Source organism: Esox lucius, chromosome 24, assembly GCF_011004845.1.
Source record: "Esox lucius isolate fEsoLuc1 chromosome 24, fEsoLuc1.pri, whole genome shotgun sequence".
Taxonomy (NCBI): domain Eukaryota; kingdom Metazoa; phylum Chordata; class Actinopteri; order Esociformes; family Esocidae; genus Esox; species Esox lucius.
Genome location: NC_047592.1, coordinates 14,130,469 through 14,151,855, shown reverse-complemented (window position 1 = coordinate 14,151,855; position 21,387 = coordinate 14,130,469). Strand labels below are relative to the sequence as shown.

The 21,387-nt window shown below is 43.3% G+C and overlaps 1 protein-coding gene across 5 annotated transcripts in view; it reads left to right on the top strand.

Moving 5' to 3' along the window:
- The window catches only part of dock11 (dedicator of cytokinesis 11), a 103,856-nt gene that overhangs the window by 19,889 nt on the left and 62,580 nt on the right, over positions 1–21,387 (top strand). For all 5 annotated transcript variants that reach the window (XM_034290587.1, XM_034290584.1, XM_034290586.1 and 2 more), the window contains exons 8-22: positions 2,228–2,402; positions 3,780–3,859; positions 4,966–5,049; positions 5,524–5,664; positions 6,239–6,493; positions 11,869–11,991; positions 12,884–12,966; positions 13,641–13,763; positions 14,116–14,192; positions 14,804–14,988; positions 15,318–15,383; positions 17,701–17,793; positions 20,378–20,501; positions 20,789–20,910; positions 21,085–21,168. In XM_034290587.1, the coding sequence (XP_034146478.1) occupies positions 2,228–2,402; positions 3,780–3,859; positions 4,966–5,049; positions 5,524–5,664; positions 6,239–6,493; positions 11,869–11,991; positions 12,884–12,966; positions 13,641–13,763; positions 14,116–14,192; positions 14,804–14,988; positions 15,318–15,383; positions 17,701–17,793; positions 20,378–20,501; positions 20,789–20,910; positions 21,085–21,168 (1,815 nt within the window). The remainder of the gene's footprint in view (positions 1–2,227; positions 2,403–3,779; positions 3,860–4,965; positions 5,050–5,523; positions 5,665–6,238; positions 6,494–11,868; positions 11,992–12,883; positions 12,967–13,640; positions 13,764–14,115; positions 14,193–14,803; positions 14,989–15,317; positions 15,384–17,700; positions 17,794–20,377; positions 20,502–20,788; positions 20,911–21,084; positions 21,169–21,387) is intronic.

Here is a 21,387-nt window from a genome sequence, read left to right as displayed (position 1 = left end):
GTGAAGTGAATAACACTGATACACCGATCAGCCATAACATTATGACCACTGACAGGTGAAGTGAATAACACTCACACACCGATCAGCCATAACATAATGACCACTGACAGGTGAAGTGAATAACACTGATACACCGATCAGCCATAACATTATGACCACTGACAGGTGAAGTGAATAACACTCATACACAGATCAGCCATAACATTATGATCACTGACAGGTGAAGTGAATAACAGTGATACACCGATCAACCATAACATTATGACCACTGACAGGTGAAGTGAATAACACTGATACACCGATCAGCCATAACATTATGACCACTGACAGGTGAAGTGAATAAGACTGATAATCTCATTATCATGGCACCTGTCAGTGGGTGGTATATATTAGGCAGCATGTGAACATTCTGTCCTCAAAGTTGATGTGTTAGAAGCAGGAAAAATTGGCAAATGTAAGGATCTGAGCGACTTTGACAAGGGCCAAATTGTGATGGCTAAATGACTGTGTCAGAGCATCTCCAAAACTGTAGCCCTTGTGGGGTGTTCCTGGTCTTCAGTGGTCAGTACCTATTAAAAGTGGTAAACCGGCAACAGGTTCATGGGCGGCCAAGGCTCATTGATGCATGTGGGGAGCGAAATCTGGCCTGTGTGGTCTGATCCAACAGATGAGCTAATTTTGCTCAAACTGCTAAAAAAGTTAATGCTGGTACTGATAGAAAGGTGTCAGTATGCACAGTGCATCGCAGTTTGCTGTGCATGGGGCTGCGTAGCTGCAGACCAATCAGGGTGCCCATGCTGACCTCTGTACTGCCGAAAACGCCTGCAAATGGCACGTGAGCATCAGAACTGGACTGGGCTGTTTTGGCGGCAAAAGGGGGACCAACACAATATTAGCCAGGTGGTCATGATGTTATGGCTGATCGGTGTATGCTAGCATATGATTGTTACCTTGTTCCTTATATAGTAACTGTTTGTAATCCCCTTGGCTGTATGTTTCTACTGGGGAACCTCCCACTGTAAACGCATTGAAGGCCCAGGATTTACTAGATTTCAATAAAAAGAGGAACCCATAATAAAGAAGTAATGTACAGTAACCTAAACACAATTTACAACCTTGATGGGGAAGAACAAAATTGTCTGTATGAAGTAAACAACACATATATTGAGTTAGGGCTAAATTATGATTCGGAAAATACAGTATTTTATTTCATTATTGATTAAACGTAATGAATAAAAATTATACTGAATGGATAATACATTTTCTGAAATGTTCAAATTATTGTTACCCTTGTTTTTAAGTAGTTTGTTCAATGGGAATGAAGTTTGGGGACTGAGAAGTTTGGAGACTAATATGTGCAATCCAGGTATACCACCAAATTGTAGAGGTGGTGTGAGGTTATTTCTGGTCATATTTTTGTCTAATCGTCTACTGATGTACATTGCTAATGTGATCTGTGATCTGATCAAATTTCAATCACATTTATTTATAAAGCCCTTTTTACAACAGCAGTTGTCACAAAGTGCTTTACAGAGACACCCGGCCAAAAACCCCAAGGAGCAAACAACAGTAGTGTTGAATTTCAGGGGCTAGGAAAAACTCCTTAAGAAGGCCGAATTTTAGGAAGAAACCTAGAGAGGACCCAGGCTCAGAAGGGTGACCAGTCCTCTTCTGGGTGTCGGGTGAGATATTAACAGTCCAATTGGAATAATTAATACATTTCTCTGGGCTAAATTCAGAGTCTATTTGATTTTAGACTAGGTCAAAAGTATGACCGGTGTTAGTGGTGTTTACATTTGTTGGATGACATGCAGCTCATCCTCAGGGACTGCTTTGTATCCAGTCCATGGCACAGGCCATGAGAGGCAAATATTTTATGAGCTAACCTCAATTAGCTTCACATTTCAAGCTCATGCCATGCTAAGTGGTTAGATAATGCTGCCTCTAGCTGGCTCATTAACACTACTACCCCTGAGGAATTTACAGTCCCAGCAATTATTTTTTTCAAATCCCTGTAAAATTGTGTGTCACAATGATTAAAACAAATTGTAAAATGAGTACAATGTACGGTCTGGATCACCGTAGCCATATGTGGTCTGTATGAATTTCCTTTGAAAAAGTCTGAAAGCCTCGTCCTAATGTCTGCAAATGTTATTATTAAATGTTATTCCTAGTCATGGGTGCTCAGGTTTTCAACCTGTCTGTGTGTGTGTGTGTGTGTGTCCAGTGCCCTAAGATGCGTCGCAACGGCTTTGAGCTGAAGATGCAGGAGCGCTATAGTCACTTCCTGGCTGCAGACAGCGAGGCGGAGATGGAGGAGTGGGTGGTCACCCTGAAACAGGCCCTGCAGAGCAGCAGCGACGGAGGAGACCGGAGGAATGGAGGAGACAGCCTTGACCTGGGTGAGGGGGCTATCATGATCACATGCGCACATGCCGCCAACCAATGGGATCCAGCCAGTGGACTCAGCTGTGTCCTTAGTGAGGATGGAGGGGGCTGGACTTATGTGAACTAGCCATGTGCATGACTAGGAGGCATTGTGTTGGTTACACCAGTCATTTGTGTTTAGTTCCCCTTTCTCATTTCTTCGGAAATGTCGGCTGACTCAGGAAGTTATTGTGAACTGGTGTGGAAGTTTGGCAGTTGAGATAGTCGGTGAAAGCCAACCGGAGCTGTCTAACGATTAAAACATTCCCCTCAATCACATTCAGTTATTTAGTTTATGTAGAATACATACAAAAATCAGATTTATATTTAAAAAGGTCTGTGCAAAGATGTTTCAGCGGGCGTTTACAAAATAATGAATAGACAAATTTGTCAATTAGTCCGACAGCACCTGCTTTTCTTGATCTTGAAACCTTCATGTGCCTTGTTCAAAACAACCTGTGGAGTCAGGACTTGAATATTTCTGACCCCCTAGTTCAGTGCATTCAAAACAGCTGTTACTCAAAAAGATATCCAACTTGGAATTGCAAGTTGGATACCAAGGCCTCCTCTCTGAGCTCAGAGATTCCGCCTTGTAATGTGAAGTTCAATGATGTGGGTGACGTTTTATTCCAAAGTTAATATGCGGTGATAAATGTGTAATTTGATAACTCTATATTATTGAGTTAACTCCTCTGCCCCAGTGCCATCATTATAGGTGTGGCTGGGTAGTCTGGTGGTCAGAGCAACTGAATCTACATGCCGGCAAAAAGGCTGTCCTTCTGTCCCTAAGCAAGGCAGTAACCATAATTGCTCCCAGCTTCTTGCTTAAAAATAGAATGTTTTCTCAGTCGTACCTACCTGTCAAAACAAGGGGGGAGATATGAACAATGTTATAATGCTGAATCTCTGTACTGTGTGTGTGTGTGTGTGTGCATCTATTTTTTTCAATGACAAATTAGTCCTTTAAAATCTTCTGGGGTACTAAGACTAGATTTGGAGGGAACAGCAAAGAGCTGTGGGAGTGTCACCGGCTCGTTTCCAGTCCCCCCTGCAACACACCAAAGGGAGTTAGACAGCAGAATTAGAGGGAAAGGCCTTCAATCTCTGTCTGAAAGAAATTAGCGAATTGGGACGACACAGCGCTTGGCAAAGCGCAGAACTAAAAGTTGACTCACCCGTTGGCTTGATACCGGCGTATGGCTAACATCCAGTCACTCAACTTGTGTTTCACTGTTTTAAGACCCCCCCCCCCAACGCAATGTGGATCACACATTGCGTTAGGATGCATACACATACTCATCCGAATCCTGGATTGGCACTATTTTCGACTGATGCCTCTCTCTTCCAATCAGATGAGGACAGTACCAGCCAGGGAAAAGGAGAGAGCCTATTGGAGAGTCTCGGGAAGAGTCTCCACCCTGAACTCATGAAGGTACTGTATGTTACTGTCATTAGCACCAATCATTATCACAGCTCTGCTGTTATGTTTTTATGTTATGTTGTTATGTTAAGAAAGTAAGGACAGTTGGTCAGGATTATACTAGCAACTTCCCAACGTTCATATGTGAGTATACAGTATTCAAAGCCCTTGATGATTAAGGGAAGACCTCGGTTTTTGTAGAGCCTTCTGCTAATTAATTCAGCCTGTTGTGTTTTTCCCTTCACCACACAGCGGTTTTCTTTTTCCGATAGTGTGGATATCTGCAGCTCTGGAAAGAATTAAGAGATCACTGCACCTTTTTCTTTCCTTTCCAAAAAAGTTGAAAAGGAAAGTTTTGAGTGAGGAACAGAAGCATTCAATTTGCAGTGGTCTCTTAATTTTAACCTTTCTGTTCCTCACTCAAAACATTCCCTTTTCGACTTTTTTTGGAAAGCAAAGAAAAGGGTGCAGTGGTCTCTTCATTTTTTCTGGAGCTGTATTACACATCCTTTACCTCACACGCACAGCAGGGCGCGTGGCTTTAGAGTGGAGTGTTCAGACAGAGCGTATTCTTCTCAGGAAGACAAAGGGCTTGTTTAAACACGATAACCCCTCCGAATACATACATATTGGTAATCTGCAATGATTGCTGAATAGGAACGTGTCTCTAGTCCGTAAGAGAAACAAAATGAATGTTCTCCAAATGGAATGCAGACACTGCCTGCACCTGAGAGTGTGTCTGTAGCAGGTGCTTACGGCTGGCTTACCCATTATGTCCCAATTCCCCATGGGCCCTCCCGGGCAAAAGTAGTGCACGCAATGTAGGGTGTAACTTGGGATGTAGCCTGTGTTTATCCCTTAGAGAACTACCTCCATGCTTTACTGTGTCTATGAGCCCAGAGCATCACAGAACAAAGAGGACTGTCTGCCCGGTGTGAGGAGGCTGGTAACAGTGTGCTCTGTTTTAGGAAGGCTGTTTACTGTCTCCTCTGAGATGTCCTGGCCCTCAGCTCTCCTCTTCACATGAAAGACCTGATGGAAGAGGAGGAGAGGGTGTAAGACCTCTGTGACCTAAGGCTGTTCTTTGTTTCTTTGTCTCTCTCTGTCTCTCCACGCAGTACGCCAGGGAAACAGACCAGCTCAATAAAATCAACAGGAACGAGGGGAGACAAAAGCTGTTCCTGCTGGACCCTGAAACACAGGTTAGGACCATCACTATCTGACCATATTCATTTACAATATGATTGTTAATGACTGGCCGAGCCTATTTACACAGGCATATAATATGACTCTAGAGCAGTGTTTCCCAATTCTGGTCCTCGGGACCCAAAGGGACGCACCTTTTGGTTTTTGCCCTAGCACTCACACACCTGATTCAAATGTCACCCTGCCACTTACACACTAGATTGACATAATCAACTCATCATCAAGTCTTTAATTTGAATCAGGTGTGTGAGTGCTAGGACCAAAACTAAAACGTCACGAGGCCCAGGATTGGGAAACACTGCTCTATACTACGATGTCTATGGTCTGGGTGGGCCCAGGGCCTGCTGAATCCACTGACGTCAACCAGACAGTTTACATTTTAGGGAATCAGAACGCGTTTCTATGGGGATGAATGCCCCTAAGGCCTTCCTTCTCTATCGTGGTCTGTTCATGTTTCCTCGACCCTCCAGAGGCTGGACTTCTCGGGCATCGAGCCGGACGTGAAGCCGTTTGAGGAGCGTTTCGGCAGGCGCATCGCTGTCAGCTGCCATGACCTGACCTTCAGCTTGCAGGGCTGTGTCAGCGAGAAGGGAGATGGGGTCCTCACCAACGTGAGCTCACACACACGCACACACACACTCTTCTGTTCACCACTGTCCCTCTGCACTCAGAGGGGGAAACCTGGCATTCCGTCCTCTACTCTATGTTTATAACCTTTAGATCACGTTAAGCCTCGGATTTCTAGTTTTCTCCCAAAATGTTGCGTATTTCGTTGTAAATACTGTACTGAGGCCCAAGTTACAAATTACGACCTACATGTCATTCCCTGATGTAAGCAGCCTGCGTTCCACCGACTGTGACAAAAATGCTGAGCCGAGCAGACAACAGCCAGGAGTGTACAGCCAGTTCACTGTGTCCCTCTCTCTCCTTGAAGTGGATTACACTAGACATAAAACACACTGCTGAGAAACATAACGCTGGCCAGAGCAGACTTGGCTTCTGGGATATGGGCTGTTGGACCCCACCTCTTTATCCTCCCCTTGGCTATAAAACCAAACGCAGATAAAATAACGGTTTCTGGATGGGGTTGCGTCCATTGATTTTAGTCCGTTTGTTTTGCTTGATTTGTATGCACACAACACACACAGTCATGCACATCATCATTCCCTGCTGTCTCATTTCCAGGTGGAGCCGTTCTTCATCAGCCTCGCTCTTTTTGACGTGTCCAAGAGTTGTAAAATCTCCTCTGACTTCCACGTGGACCTCAACCCTCCCTGCGTACGGGAGATGCTGACCGACACCGGCCCACTCTCTCCTATGTCAGAGGGAGGAGAAGGAGGTGGAGGGGTGAATGGAGGTGTCAACGGAGGCGCGGGGAACGGGAACGGTCTTCCTGTTCTTCAGAGGGTGTCTGAGTCTCTGCTGCGCTTCCCCACTCAGGTAAGACCGTGGTGTCCTCACAAGCCCTGGGTTCTGTCAGTAGGGTTAGTAAGACTGTGGTGACCTCACAGGCCCTGGGTTCTGTCAGTAGGGTTAGTAAGACTGTGGTCACCTCAGAGGCCCTGGGTTCTGTCAGTAGGGTTAGTAAGACTGTGGTGACCTCACAGGCCCTGGGTTCTGTCAGTAGGGTTAGTAAGACTGTGGTCACCTCACAGGCCCTGGGTTCTGTCAGTAGGGTTAGTAAGACTGTGGTGACCTCACAGGCCCTGGGTTCTGTCAGTAGGGTTAGTAAGACTGTGGTGACCTCACAGGTCCTGGGTTCTGTCAGTAGGGTTAGTAAGACTGTGGTCCCCTCAGAGGCCCTGGGTTCTGTCAGTAGGGTTAGTAAGACTGTGGTGACCTCAGAGGCCCTGGGTTCTGTCAGTAGGGTTAGTAAGACTGTGGTGACCTCACAGGTCCTGGGTTCTGTCAGTAGGGTTAGTAAGACTGTGGTCCCCTCACAGGCCCTGGGTTCTGTCAGTAGGGTTAGTAAGACTGTGGTGACCTCACAGGCCCTGGGTTCTGTCAGTAGGGTTAGTAAGACTGTGGTGACCTCAGAGGCCCTGGGTTCTGTCAGTAGGGTTAGTAAGACTGTGGTGACCTCACAGGCCCTGGGTTCTGTCAGTAGGGTTAGTAAGACTGTGGTGACCTCACAGGCCCTGGGTTCTGTCAGTAGGGTTAGTAAGACTGTGGTGACCGTGGGGATTTAGTCATTAGGTATTATGCAGTCATTAGATACAATGAGCCACCCGCGTGGAGGTCTCCTCCTCTTACTCCTCTTGATCTCACCGTTTCATCATATTGTTTGACTTCGTTAGATTGCATTCCTGTGTAAGGTTTTCTGATAGGGTTAAAAAACATTTGAACCAACAGTTAACAGTTGACATGAACTCATTGCCAGGGTGGTACATCTATAAAAGGAAAGAAAACAGAAACGAGCGTCGCATGCGCTGCTGCTTTGCAGTGGATTTCCTACAGTGGCTGTAAGCCTCCATAGCTTCCCGGAACAAATCCCCTGTAAGCCAGTAGTTTTATTCATTTATGTTGTGAAAATGGGTCACCACTCAGCATTTGAGGGACCTAGCTAAGTGTCACAAGTTGCTGTGTATTTTATTGGCTACCTCTGTGCTCCCGGTCAACGAGGGATCCCAAGGCTGGACATCCAGGTCCAGCAAAACCTCACCCACCTGCACACACAAGCCTACAACGTGATCAGTGGTTACATTTCCACTTTATTCAAAGCTTGTTGAGATTCAGGCTGATACAGGACTATGCTGTTTACATGGGGACTTACATAACGTGGTTTGTTACTAGAGGAATTTGTTAACCAAAGTTACTAGATATGCATGTCTCAGTGCATTCCTGTTGGATTTAGACAGACTCAAGACATTGGGTTAAAGTCTATTGAGTATTTCCGTTCCGTTTTTCTCCTTAACATTATTCAGCCACTGATTCAACTCAAAACTGCAGCTATGATGTGTGCTCACTTGAGCCTTTCTATAAAGCCTTTCAAAGGCTCGCTGGAATACCCAACATTCTCCAGTAGCAGTAACATAAGCCCTGCCCCATTCTTCCAACACTGTAAAACAGTTAGAAGCCAGTTAACTAGGAAGTACCTGACCAGTTTTTCATGGTTCTCTTATGGTTCTCCTAAGTTCTCCTCATGATAGCCTATTTTATAAACCCGTAAAGGAGCTGTGTGCTCACAGACACACACACATAGACATAGCAGCATAGGCCCCGAATGGAAAAGAGTGTGTCAGCGTTAAGACTGAAGCAGACTCCGGCAGCATTAGTCAGACACGGCTACAGCACGCACAGAACCTCACCTCCCTCCATCCCAGACAGCATGGAACCATGGCAGGGCTCCCTCTGAAACACATCCCAGTAGTGGAACACAGATGCAGAGAAGAGAAATGGAACTACTGCATAATATCTCTGGACCCCGACGCAGAACCGGGCTTTCAGCAGGAAAGCGGTCCAACCAAGTGTGCTGATGACACTGAGAATGAGGTGGGGATATGCTTGTGCATGTGGGTGGACCTAGCGCGGTCTTGAAGGGCATAGGGAGATGATAATAGGCTTCCCCTATTCGCGGTCAGCGCGTGATTATGCACATGAGACCGGCGTAATTGAGGTGCTGTTTGGGTGTAAGTCCAAAATACGTCCCTCTGCCCTCATCTTCCTCTCTCCATTTCCCCAGTCAGGGTGTGGTACTGAGACCGGCTCATCGGGTCATGGCGGTATTATTCTCCAACCATACCCGAGTGTTCTTACTGTGCTGCCACTAGCAGGAAGAAATTGTATGTGCCGAAGTGTGGGCACGTGCATGCGTTTGTTTGTGCGTTTGTGTGTGTGCGTGTGTAGGCACATGTGTGTGTGTGCGTTTGACATAGAAAGAGCCTCATTTTGCGTCACCTCACAAACCCAGAAATAGTTTATGCCCTGTTTGGGTTTTCATGTATACAGAAAACCACTAAATACAGTCAAGGCAGCCACTTCCCAGCTCTAAATTTACATTATTCATTTAGCTGAGACTCCACAGCGACGTAATCCACAGCGACTTAAAAGGATTTTTTTCTCTGCTCCTCTGTTTATCTATATATGTCCTGCAGTATGGTATTAACATATGTGCCAACAAAGTTGTGAAATTTCCTTGCACAATCAGGATACGAGCGTTCGTCCATTTCTACATATCCTGATTGTAAGCAAACCGTAATATCCACCATAAACAGGGATTTCAAAATTTGCAATTTTCACAAATCAGAAGCATTCATTGTTTCTCAGGTTCAAAAAGACAGGCTACCTACAGTGGGAAGAACAAGTATTTGATACACTGCCGATTTTGCAGGTTTTCCCACATACAAAGCATGCAGAAGTCTGTAATTTTTATCATACATCTTCAACTCCAGTTAAAATCAGAGAAGATCTAATGTCATGTGACGTTGAAATGTTATGGTTACAAGTTCACCTACCCCATTTAATGCCTATGTTGATGGCATGCTCTTATAGGCCACCAGGGTCTGGCAGTCAGTATCTTGATGTTTTGGGAGAAATGTTTGAGCGAGCATGTGATGAAAATAGGGACATTTATATCCTGGGAGACCTTAACATTGATTTTCTTGCATCAAAATTTTCACTGAAAAAGAAAATTCTTACTATAACTGGGGCCTCTAATCTGGTTCAGGTTATTAACCAGCCAACCAGGGAATGTATTAATAAGATTATTAATTGCTGTTCATTAAGGGCTAATGTTAACAAAACGCACAGCAAACTATACTGGTTACCGGTTGATGAGAGCTTAAAAGCATCACTCCTTGGCTTTATGAATAAAATTAATTGAAGGAAAACTCTGGATTGTCTGTATAGGCAACGTACTCTGAGCTCTAATGTACATACATAATTCACGAGGCATGCCATTATTGGTAAATATATAATTCCAAAATCTAGAACAAACTCAAAACAACGTGCTGTGTTGTATAGAGCTATGGTTGAATGGAATTCTCTTCCAGGTCATATTGCTAAAATTCTAAATAATATGAGTTTTTAAAAACAAACTAAATATTTTTTTATGATAACTTATATTGGTAGATAGAGTATATCATATGTGTATGTAGATGTATATGTATGTTTATGTATGCATATGTGAGTGTGTGTGTTTATGTATATGTGTATATTTGTATTTCATCAGAATTTGTTGTTTCCGTGTATGATTGTTTTTTTGTTTTTTTTCTGTTTGTATTCGTGTTATGTTTTATGTATGGACCCCAGGAAGAGTAGCGGATGCATTTGTTGCATCAGCTAATGGGGATCCTAATAAATAAATAAATAAACTGTGAGAGACGGAATCTAAAACAAAAATCCAGACAATCACATTGGATGATTTTTAAGTAATTAATTTGCATTTTATTGCATGACATAAGTATTTGATACATCAGAAAAGCTGAACTTAATTTTTGGTACAGAAACCTTTGTTTGCATTTACAGAGATCATACGTTTCCTGTAGTCCTTGACCAGGTTTGCACACACTGCAGCAGGTATTTTGGCCCACTCCTCCATACAGACCTCCAGATCCTTCAGGTTTCAGGGCTGTCGCTGGGCAATACAGACTTTCAGCTCCCTCCAAAGATTTTCTATTGGGTTCAGGTCTGGAGACTAGCTAGGCCACTCCAGGACCTTGAGATGCTTCTCACTCCTTAGTTGCCCTGGCTGTGTGTTTCCACGACCCATCTTCAATGCTCTTACTGAGGGAAGGAGGTTGTTGGCCAAGATCTCACAATACATGGCCCCATCCATCCTCCCCTCGATACAGTGCAGTCGTCCTGTCCCCTTGTCCTTACAGAGCTCTCTGGTTTTGGCCATTGTGGAGAGGTTGGAGTCTGTTTGATTGAGTGTGGACAGGTGTCTTTTATACAGGTAACGAGTTCAAACAGGTGCAGTTAATACAGGTAATGAGTGGAGAACAGGAGGGGTTCTTAAAGACAAACTAATAGGTCTGTGAGAGTCGGAATTCTTATTGGTTGGTAGGTGATCAAATACTTATGTCATGCAATAAAATGCAAATTAATTATTTAAAAATCATACAATGTAGTTTTCTGGAGTTTTGTTTTAGATTCCTTCTCTCACAGTTGAAGTGTATCTATGATAAAAACTACAGACCTCTACATGCTTTTTGTAAGTAGGAAAACCTGCAATATCGGCGGTGTATCAAATACTTGTTCTCCCCACTGTAGCAAACCCCAAAATGTTAAAATCCTAAAAGCTGACCTTTGATTGTGGAAACAGGGCTCCCGTCCGGCTGTAGTCTAGAAATAAATGCAAGAAATACAAAGAATTAATCAACTGACCTATTCTGCAATATTGTGGCTGACAGGAACATCATTGAGGTTGAAGTCCAATGGCTCTATTGAACAATGACAACTTCCTGCCACTTGTGTGGTGGAGCAATCAGCGAAACACAAAGACTATAATAACTGCTACAAAACACGACTTTTGGTCAGACAGCAGGCTTGTTCAGCCAGTGAGTTCTTTGGTTGAACTTTCGTTGCACTAAAATTCTAAAAGCATTACGCTGTGGTGAATAACTGAAACACCTCGAGTCATTCATCATTAAGTAGGATACATGGAGGTGTCATCCTTAGGTAGGTTGTCCCCAAATCGTGTTTTGAAGTAGCTTTTCCCTAAGTATTAAGAAGCTGTAGGCATTGAAGAAGAGGTGGTGGATCATATGACTTGGACCTACATACTGTCCCGAAGGTTAAAAGTAGTGTTTTTCTACAGTAAACAGTTATATAAACTGTCTCTGATCCTTACCTGAGACTAATTTCTCCTCCAGGGGATTTTCTCAGTGACCAACCCCCATGCTGACATCTTCCTGGTGGCCAGAGTGGAAAAGGTCCTTCAGAACGGCATCACTCATTGTGCAGAGCCCTACACTAAGACCTCAGACATCAACAAGGTCTGTTTGCACTTTGAGACACCAACAAAGATCTTCGACAAGTGTTTGTCTATAAGCCTTCTGTTATTCACACCTACTGTGTACGATAATCATTTCCATTACTTTATAGTTGGGCTACAACTATTCAAACCACTCGGTCCTTGCTGGAATTTTGTTGCGTTACAAATGAAATGTATTTTATAGTGATGTTTTTGTCAACGGTCTCCATGAAAACATATTATATTGTAAGTGTAAGAACATTTTTTTTTTTTTTAAATATGTAAAACATTGAAGTATATTAAAAACACTAATCCATTACAATGATTGGATACAGTAAGTATTCGCCCCGAGGTAAGTGGTCTTACATTAAATGAATCTTTGCATAAAATGTTATAGTTAATTAAGGAACCTTCCAGATGTTTTGCGTATGGGGGACAGAAGAAAGATTTGTCATTTATACAGAGTGCACATGAATCATTGGATCATTTGTTTGTAAATTTGACCTGGGAATTAATACACCGTAATTCCCCATTCATAACCCGCACCGGGAATAAACCACACCATTAGTTGTATGGCTTTGTCTGTATACAAACCTGAGTATTAACCACACCCCGTATATTAAACCGCATAGAATTATGACTCATACTGTACACACATTGTACATTGCTATTAAACATCTGTCATTTTGAAAACCTTGTAACGCTATTTGAATCCTATTTGTCAAGTAATCATCTGTGAAAAGGTTTGCCGGTTTTCAGTACGACGTGAATACTTATGCAACATCTATTTTTGTACTTATTCCCAAACCTGGCGGTACCTCGACACAACTCTGGTCTATTAACAAGTTATTTCAATGGCCTTGCTTAAAGACCTTATTGGCTGACTTGAATTGTATTTCTGTGTGTTCCTCCAGACAGCCCAGAAGGTTCTGAAGACTGCCAAGCAGACGTGTCAGCGTCTGGGCCAGTATCGGATGCCTTTTGCCTGGGCTGCTAAGTAAGACCCCGATCACTCACATACCCTGTTTAAAACACACCAATTAGGTCAAACAGAGTTGAATAATTCACTCCCTATTTGGGAAACCGACAGACTGCCAGAGAGTATTTGGAAAATAATGTTTACTTTCCTTAGGCAATGTGGTGATGATTTGCCTTGCTAAATATTAACGTTTTACATTTACATTTTAGTCATTTAGCAGAAGCTCTTATCCAGTATGACTTACATTTTAAGATAATTAAGCAGTAAGTACATTCTACTTATTGAAGCAGCAAAGTCAGTTCTAGAAGGAACAAACTAAAAAATGTATAATAAACAAACAATTTACAAACTGTACTTCTTTAAGGCACTATTCGGGGGAGGTGGGATTATTACTCTACTATTTGAAAAGGTAGGGTTTGAGATGTTTTCTGAAAATAGACAGGGTTTCTGCTGTTCTAGCTTCGAGGCAAGCCTGGCTCACCCATTGGGGTGCTAGGACAAAGACGAGTTTTGTCTGGTTTAACCTGGATCCAAGAGATCAGAGGAGCCAAGAGACCAGAGGTGGCAGAACATATTGCCTGGATAGGGTTATAATGTTTGAGCATTGCCTGAGGGTAGAGAGGGGAGGTTCCTGTGTTCTTTTATCTTCATTATACATCACACCAGAGTAAATCCTTTCTGTTGTTCTGCAGGCAGGTGTTTAAAGATGCCCAGGGCAGTCTGGACATGGACGGGAAGTTCTCTCCCCTCTATCGCCAGGACAGCAGCAAGATTTCCACCGATGACCTCATCAAGATGCTGGCTGATATCAGGAAGTGAGTCATCAGTCAATAAGACATGCAACCGTTATTTCTGCGGTGGCAAGGTTGCCTAGTCAAGACATTTGGGCTGGTGAACGAAAGGTTTCTGGTTCCAATCCCTGGGTCGCCAAGGTGAAAAGCCCTGTCGTTCTGTCCCTGAGCAAGACACCTTGATTCTTCACAGTTTGTTGCTGTAACTAAGAATGTGTTCTCAGTATACATACCTGCTAAATAAAACATTGACATACGTTTGTTGGGTACATTAGCCCAGTTAGTCTGTCTGTCTGCTAGTGTCGTTTAGCACAGCAGGCAACCATGTACTGCAGATATACAGGCTACTGACTGACTAGGTGTTTTCCGTCTTTAGGCCAGAGAAGAGCAAGCTGCAGACCATACCTGGACAGCTGAATGTCACAATCGAGTGTGTGCCTCCAGACTTCTCAAGTGGGTAGTTGTGTTCGGATATCATAAATGACCAATAATTTGCCTGAACAGGTGTTTTAATAACTGCCATTATGACAATAATGACAACCACATATTGATACTTTATTATTAATAATGACAAATATATATTTTTACCCTTATTATTAATAATGACAACAATATATTGATATTTTATTATTAATAATGACAACCGTATTTTGATACTTTATTATTAATAATGACAACCATATGTTGATACTTTCTTATTAATAACGACATCCATATATTGATACTTTATTATTAATAATGACAGCCATATGTTGATACTTTATTATTAATAACGACAGCCATATGTTGATACTTTATCATTAATAACGACAACCATATATTGATACTTTATCATTAATAACGACAACCATATATTGATACTTTATCATTAATAACGACAACCATATATTGATACTTTATCATTAATAACGACAACCATATGTTGATACTTTATCATTAATAACGACAACCATATATTGATACTTTATCATTAATAACGACAACCATATATTGATACTTTATCATTAATAACGACAACCATATGTTGATACTTTGTTATTCATAATTCCCCGGTACCCCCTCAGACACGGTGACCTCGTCCTACATTCCAGTCAAGCCTTTTGAGGAGGACTGTGAGAGGGTCTCTGTGGAGATGGAGGAGTTCCTCCCTGAGGAAGCCAAGTACAACTACCCCTTCACTGCCTACAAGAACCATCTATACATCTACCCCCTGCAGCTGAAATACGACAACCAGAAGACCTTCACCAAGGTGGGAAAGAGAAGCGAGTGGTGGTTTTACAATAAAGTACTGTGTGCAGAAAACAAAGTTAAGCTGAGTTGGTTGGGTCATTGAGCTTATATAATTCACAATGTTGAGCCAAATCTTCAGATCATTTCCTGTTCCAGGTTTCATCCCCACACACGCTTAATTTCCTTACATTCCGGTAGAATCACACTGACTGACTTGTGATTAACATCACATAGGGGCTGCTGTAACTGGCTATGGCCAGACACGTCTTGACATGATGGGCTTTCTCCCACGACACCCGTGTTCACCCCACTGCAAAGTTTTGAATTTACTGTCCTTTATGCTTTCAGGCAAGGAACATAGCTGTGTGTGTTCAGTTCAGGGATTCTGATGAAGAAGGTGCAGCTCCTCTGAAGGTGAGCGTTTAAATGAGACGGTATATGTGTGATTTAGTGAAAAAAAGAAGAACACCAACTGTAAAAGTAGAACTACTGTGGATTGGTGAAGTGGCCAGGGAAAAAGTTAGAGAAGTCGGTTATTACAGCTGGCAAGGACAGATAATGAGAGCTCTCTTCCTCCCTGTCTGTTTCTCTCTCACTGAGCAACATTCACACATGTCAAATATTTGTGGGTGGAAATCTCCATCAGACTACCATGGAATATGTTTTTTCCACAAGACAATCCTGATAGAAATGCATTATATTCTGACTGAATACTCACATTCACTGCACCCAAACTGGCTTCCACAGACATTAACACTCACTGTTCACTGCATCTAAACTGGCTTCCACAGACATTAACCCTCACTGTTCACTGCATCCAAACTGCCTTCCATAGACATAAACACTCCCTGTTCACTGCACCCAAACTGGCTTCCACAGACATTAACACTCACTGTTCACTGCATCTAAACTGGCTTCCACAGACATTAACCCTCACTGTTCACTGCATCCAAACTGCCTTCCATAGACATAAACACTCCCTGTTCACTGCACCCAAACTGGCTTCCACAGACATTAACACTCACTGTTCACTGCACCCAAACTGGCTTCCACGGACATTAACACTCACTGTTCACTGCATCTAAACTGGCTTAAACAGACATTAACAATCACTGTTCACTGCACCCCAACTGGCTTCCACGGACATTAACACTCACTGTTCACTGCACCCCAACTGGCTTCCACGGACATTAACACTCACTGTTCACTGGCTTCCACGGACATTAACACTCACTGTTCACTCCGTGCAAACATGCTTTTATAGGCATTTGTTTTTTTTGTTTTCTTTCCCACTGTCTGATTGGGAACAAAGATTTTCTCAGACAGAATTAAGTGTTTACACAGAGCAGGACCGGGGGCTAAGCAAGGACCACAACACTTCTCTCCAGGGGGGTGCAATCAGCAGTCAGCGGAAACACACTAGCACAGTTCATGACCTTTAAATAACTTGGGCTCTGAAAGAAGAAAATTATTAACAATTGAAAAATAGGTAGCTTGCAATTACAGTACACCATACTGTAGACCTTTGTTCTGCCTGTTTTGTTGTGTTTTTTCCTGTGCTGGTGGAGACACGAATGTCCCTCCCAACTTCAAGATGATAAGATCCGTCAGATCCCGTAGCCAGGACCATGGGTCTCACCCTTGGCCTTCCTGTGTAAACATCATTCTGATCAGACAACACTTTCACACGTTGTTGCCCTAGCAATGGAGCTCCTGAATGTGCTGAGGATTTTCCACGCTGGTACATAAAGTATAATCGAACAATATGAAACTACAGATTTTCTGTGTCTAAAAACTCACCTTTCTCTGACTGAAAACTCTTCTTCTGACTGGTATCTAATCTTTCTCTGACTGAAAACTCATCTTCCTCTCACTGGAAACTAATCTTTCTCTGACTGGAATCTCATCTTCTTCTAACGGGAAACTAATCTTCCTCTGACTGGAATCTCGTCTTCTGACTGGAAACCATATTTTCTTGAGCTGTTCCTTTGATTATGATGGCATAAGGACCTTTGTATGTCTATTTAGTATCTTTTTAGGACAGAATTTCTTAATTGGACTGACAAAACCTTCCCTTCAGACGAAGCTGCTCATTTCAGCTCGGTCCTTTTCAATGGCCTCCTTCATTCTCATGCTTTGGTCAGTTAGATAATGACCCAAGCAAACAACATCCCAATTAACGCACCAAACAGAACCCGCCCTTCCCCCACTCCATGTCCAGAGAGGTTAACTTCAGCGCATGTATTCACAACTAAAGTTCAGAATTCCGGATCAGTTTTTACTTTCAGATGAATAATTAACAAATGTATTCTGACAGCTCGGACACTAATCCTTGATCAGCACTTCTGCTCTGAGACAGAATAGTGGCTTAGGCCTTAGGTTTACATCAGGTCAGCCAGCCGTCTAGTTCAGTCACCCAGGCCAAAGTCAGTGGGTCTGGCTGGGTCAAGGCCAGATGACAACATCACATGTCTGGGCTTGAGGCTGCCCATCCTGCCCCTCCTTCTCTCTCCCCTTCCCTAACCTGGGGCTCCTCCACTCCACCGAGTTTAGCCATACGGCTTCAAATGCAGCTGTTGTTCACTTGTGGAGGTTTGCATGAGAGGCCTATTGTGTCCCAGGTGTTACTGTACACTCCAGTTCTGTTGCCTAATCCTTAGCGACGCTCACAGATCGCAGTCTCAGTCAGTGACGTGCCTTGACAGGAGGTTGCTAATGACATGTGTTCCAGTGCATCTACGGAAAGCCGGGCGACTCTCTCTTCATCACCGGTGCCTCTGCGGCCGTCCTTCACCACAACCAGAGCCCTGAGTTTTATGACGAGGTGAGTGAGGTCCTCGTTGTTTTGTAAAAGTGTTGAAAATGTGTGACAAGCAATGTTGTTGAAACAAATACAACCTTTAAATGTACGTTTCTTCCGGCCTTGGTATATCTACAGCCTGGTAAGTTGCTGAAGTTCAAAAGTGGCCAAAGGTCTGTCCAAAGGTTATTCCTGGATTCATCTTATAAATCTCTCTCAGGGAGGAAGGGTTTTTATATAACAGGCTGGTTAGAGCCACTGTTGCCAGGGAGGCAGGACAGAACAGAGACTGAAGGCCACATTGGCCCCTTCACCTTCAGCCCTCAATGTGTGCATTCAGCACTCCTACTCCATTTGCAAACCCAAACCTGTCCCACACCCGAGGCAGTGAAAATGTTCAAAGGTGTAGGGGCTGATTATATCCTCCATCGGCCAATCCAGCGAGTCTGAGCGAAAGTGAATCACTAACATTGTCTGACCACGTGACGCAACATTTCTCATAGGAATTACGTCACAGTATCATACTTTGGAAATCACATCTTTGGAAGGCCAGGGTGGGGACTTGGCATCTATTGGACAGTCAGGATGGAAAGGGAATCCCTTAAGGCACCACATAATACATTTGCGCAGTTTCACGCCTAATAATTAATTGGCTTGCCTAATCATGCTTTTCTGGATGTCTCATTTTTAGACATAACACGTAAAACAGTCGGTACCATGAGTTCGAAAGGTCTATATCTTGTAAAATTACTTTAGAGAATTTTTCAAGATGTAGAAAATGTCTTACTTCTTATCATTTGAAAGTGGGACACAAAGTTGCAAGTGTGTCCTACAGCTGAAGGGTATATCCACCCCACCATTCTCTTGCTGTCACCACTTTAAGTTTTGTCAAAAATCTGTCCCAATAAAGGGCAATTTTTCAACTAGCCAGGATAGGGACAGGAAATGAGAGTGGATGGTGACACGTGAATAAGTCATGCACTGGATTGTGGTTTCACTGGAGTTAGATTAATGCTATAGGGGGTGTGTCATGTCTGTGTCACTTCCTCTGAACACTCACCGCTCTCAGTCGCTGCCCCCTTCTGGTTGACATTGGAATAACTTCATTTCCAGTGAGAAACATACAGTGGTACAGGTGATGGTCATAAAATTAGAATATCATCAAAAAGTTGATTTATTTCAGTAATTCCATTCAAAACGTTAAACTTGTATATTATATTAATTAATTACACACAGACTGATATATTTCAAATGTTTATTTCTTTTAATTGTGATGATTATAACTGACAACTAATGAAAATCCCAAATTCCAAAAAGACCAATACAAAAAAATGATTTTTAGAAATGTTGGCCATGTACAGCACTCAATACTTAGTTGGGGCTCCTTTTGCCTGAATTACTGCAGCAATGCAGCGTGGCATGGAGTCGATCAGTCTGTGGCACTGCTCAGGTGTTATGAGAGCCCAGGTTGCTCTGATAGTGGCCATCAGCTCTTCTGCATTGTTGGGTCTGGCGTATCGCATCTTCCTCTTCACAATACCCCATAGATTTTCTATAGGGTTAAGGTTAGACGAGTTTGCTGGCCAATTAAGAACAGGGATACCATGGTCCTTAAATCAGGTACTGGTAGCTTTGGCACTGTGTGCAGGTGCCAAGTCCTGTTGGAAAATTAAATCTGCATCTCCATAAAGTTGGTCAGCAGCAGGAAGCATGAAGTGCTCTAAAACTTCCTGGTAGACAGCTGCGTTGACCTTGGACCTCAGAAAATACAGTGGACCAACACCTGCAGATGACATGGCACCCTAAACTATCACTGACTGTGGAAACTTTACACTGGACTTCAAGCAACGGATTCTTTGCCTCTCCTCTTTTCCTCCTCTTCTCCTCTCTTCCTCTGGGACCTTGATTTCCAAAGGAAATGCTAAATGTACTTTCATCAGAAAACATCAATCAATCAATCAAATGTATTTATAAAGCCCTTTTTACTACAGCAGTTTTCACAAAGTGCTTTACAGAGATACCCGGCCTTAAACCCCAAGGAACAAACAACAGTAGTGTTGGATTTCAGTGGCTAGGAAAAACTCCCTAAGAAGGCTGAATTTTAGGAAGAAACCTAGAGAGGACCCTGGCTCAGAGGGGTGAACAGTCCTCTTGTGGCTGTACCGGGTGAGATATTAAGAGTCCAATTGGAATAATTAATAAATGCACGTGGGCTAAATCCAGAGTCTATTTGATTTTAGACTAGGTCAAAAGTATGACCAGGTGGACAATGACAGCAACGGGTCCCCCAAACCAGGTACTCCGCAGGTGTGGACCAGGACCTCATGTCCTCCTAAAATTTTAAACTGGAGGAGACTGAGAAAAGAAATAAACACTTGAAATATATCAGTCAGTGTGGAATGAATGTATACATTATACAAGTTTCACTTTTTTAATGGAATTACTGAAATAAATCAACTTTTTGATGATATTCAAATTTTATGACCAGCACCTGTAGAAGGATGGGCATGTCTCATTCATATGGAGTGTATTAATGGGTATTGGAAAGGCAGTTCCAGGAGGGTATCTTTTTTTTTTTCACATCCGCGTTGGTTGTGTGTGTACGCAGGTGAAGATTGAGCTGCCGGTCCACGTCCACGAGAAACACCACGTCCTCTTCACCTTCCACCACATCAGCTGTGAGATCAGCGCCAAGACCAGCGCCAAGAAGAGGGAGGGAGTTGAGACACTGGGTAAGAACGGAGGCGTGTTTCTGACGATGACCAGGGTGCCAGCGAAGCTGTAAATCCCTCTCACCGCTGTGTAAAAAAGAAAACACCTCAGAAAAACACAGAGCTCTGTCTCCTCCCCCTGCAGTAACCAGCATCACACTGGTAACATGTTGTGTGTTTTCTGTTTGTTTTCAAATGCTGCGGAGAATGACAGCGTTGGTTTGTTATTAAGTTATTCTTAGCGTGTGCGAGCGAGCGTGCCTGTCTGCCTCCGTTAGCCGACATGTCCGTCTCCGTCTGTGTAACAGTGGGCTATGCCTGGGCGCCACTGCTGAAGGATGGCAGGATGCAGTCTACGGAGCTCCAGTTGCCTGTGTCCGCTACCCTGCCGGCAGGGTACCTGCATGACAAGTCCCAGGACACCAGGAAGGTAAGGCCCTCCCTACCCAGGAGAACAACTCCCATCAGGGACCAGCGTTCCCCCGCTTCTATTCCGAGGTCATTCAAGAGCTAGAAAACCAATATGACTTTCAAACTGATTAAAAGATTAAAAAACGTCTGGACGTCCTAAAGTTGGATAATCTGAGTGTGACCCTCCCCACAGTCAGCGCCTGATTTAAAATGGGTGGAGAACGGCAAGCCTCTGTTCAAAGTGAGGACCAATGTGGCATCAACGATATATCCACAGGTGGGTCTTTGTACCTTCACAGACCTGTATTCAGTGGCTCTCTGGAGCAGTTCTTACTGGAAAGTTGAAGTATTATTTTTAAGATACTGTTCGGTTCATGTTGAAGTACTATTCGGTACCTGTTGAAGTACTATTTTTGAAGTACTATTCAGGACCTGTTGAAGTGCTCCTTTTTGAAGTACTATTCCGGTACTTGTTGAAGTACTCTATTTTCTGTTG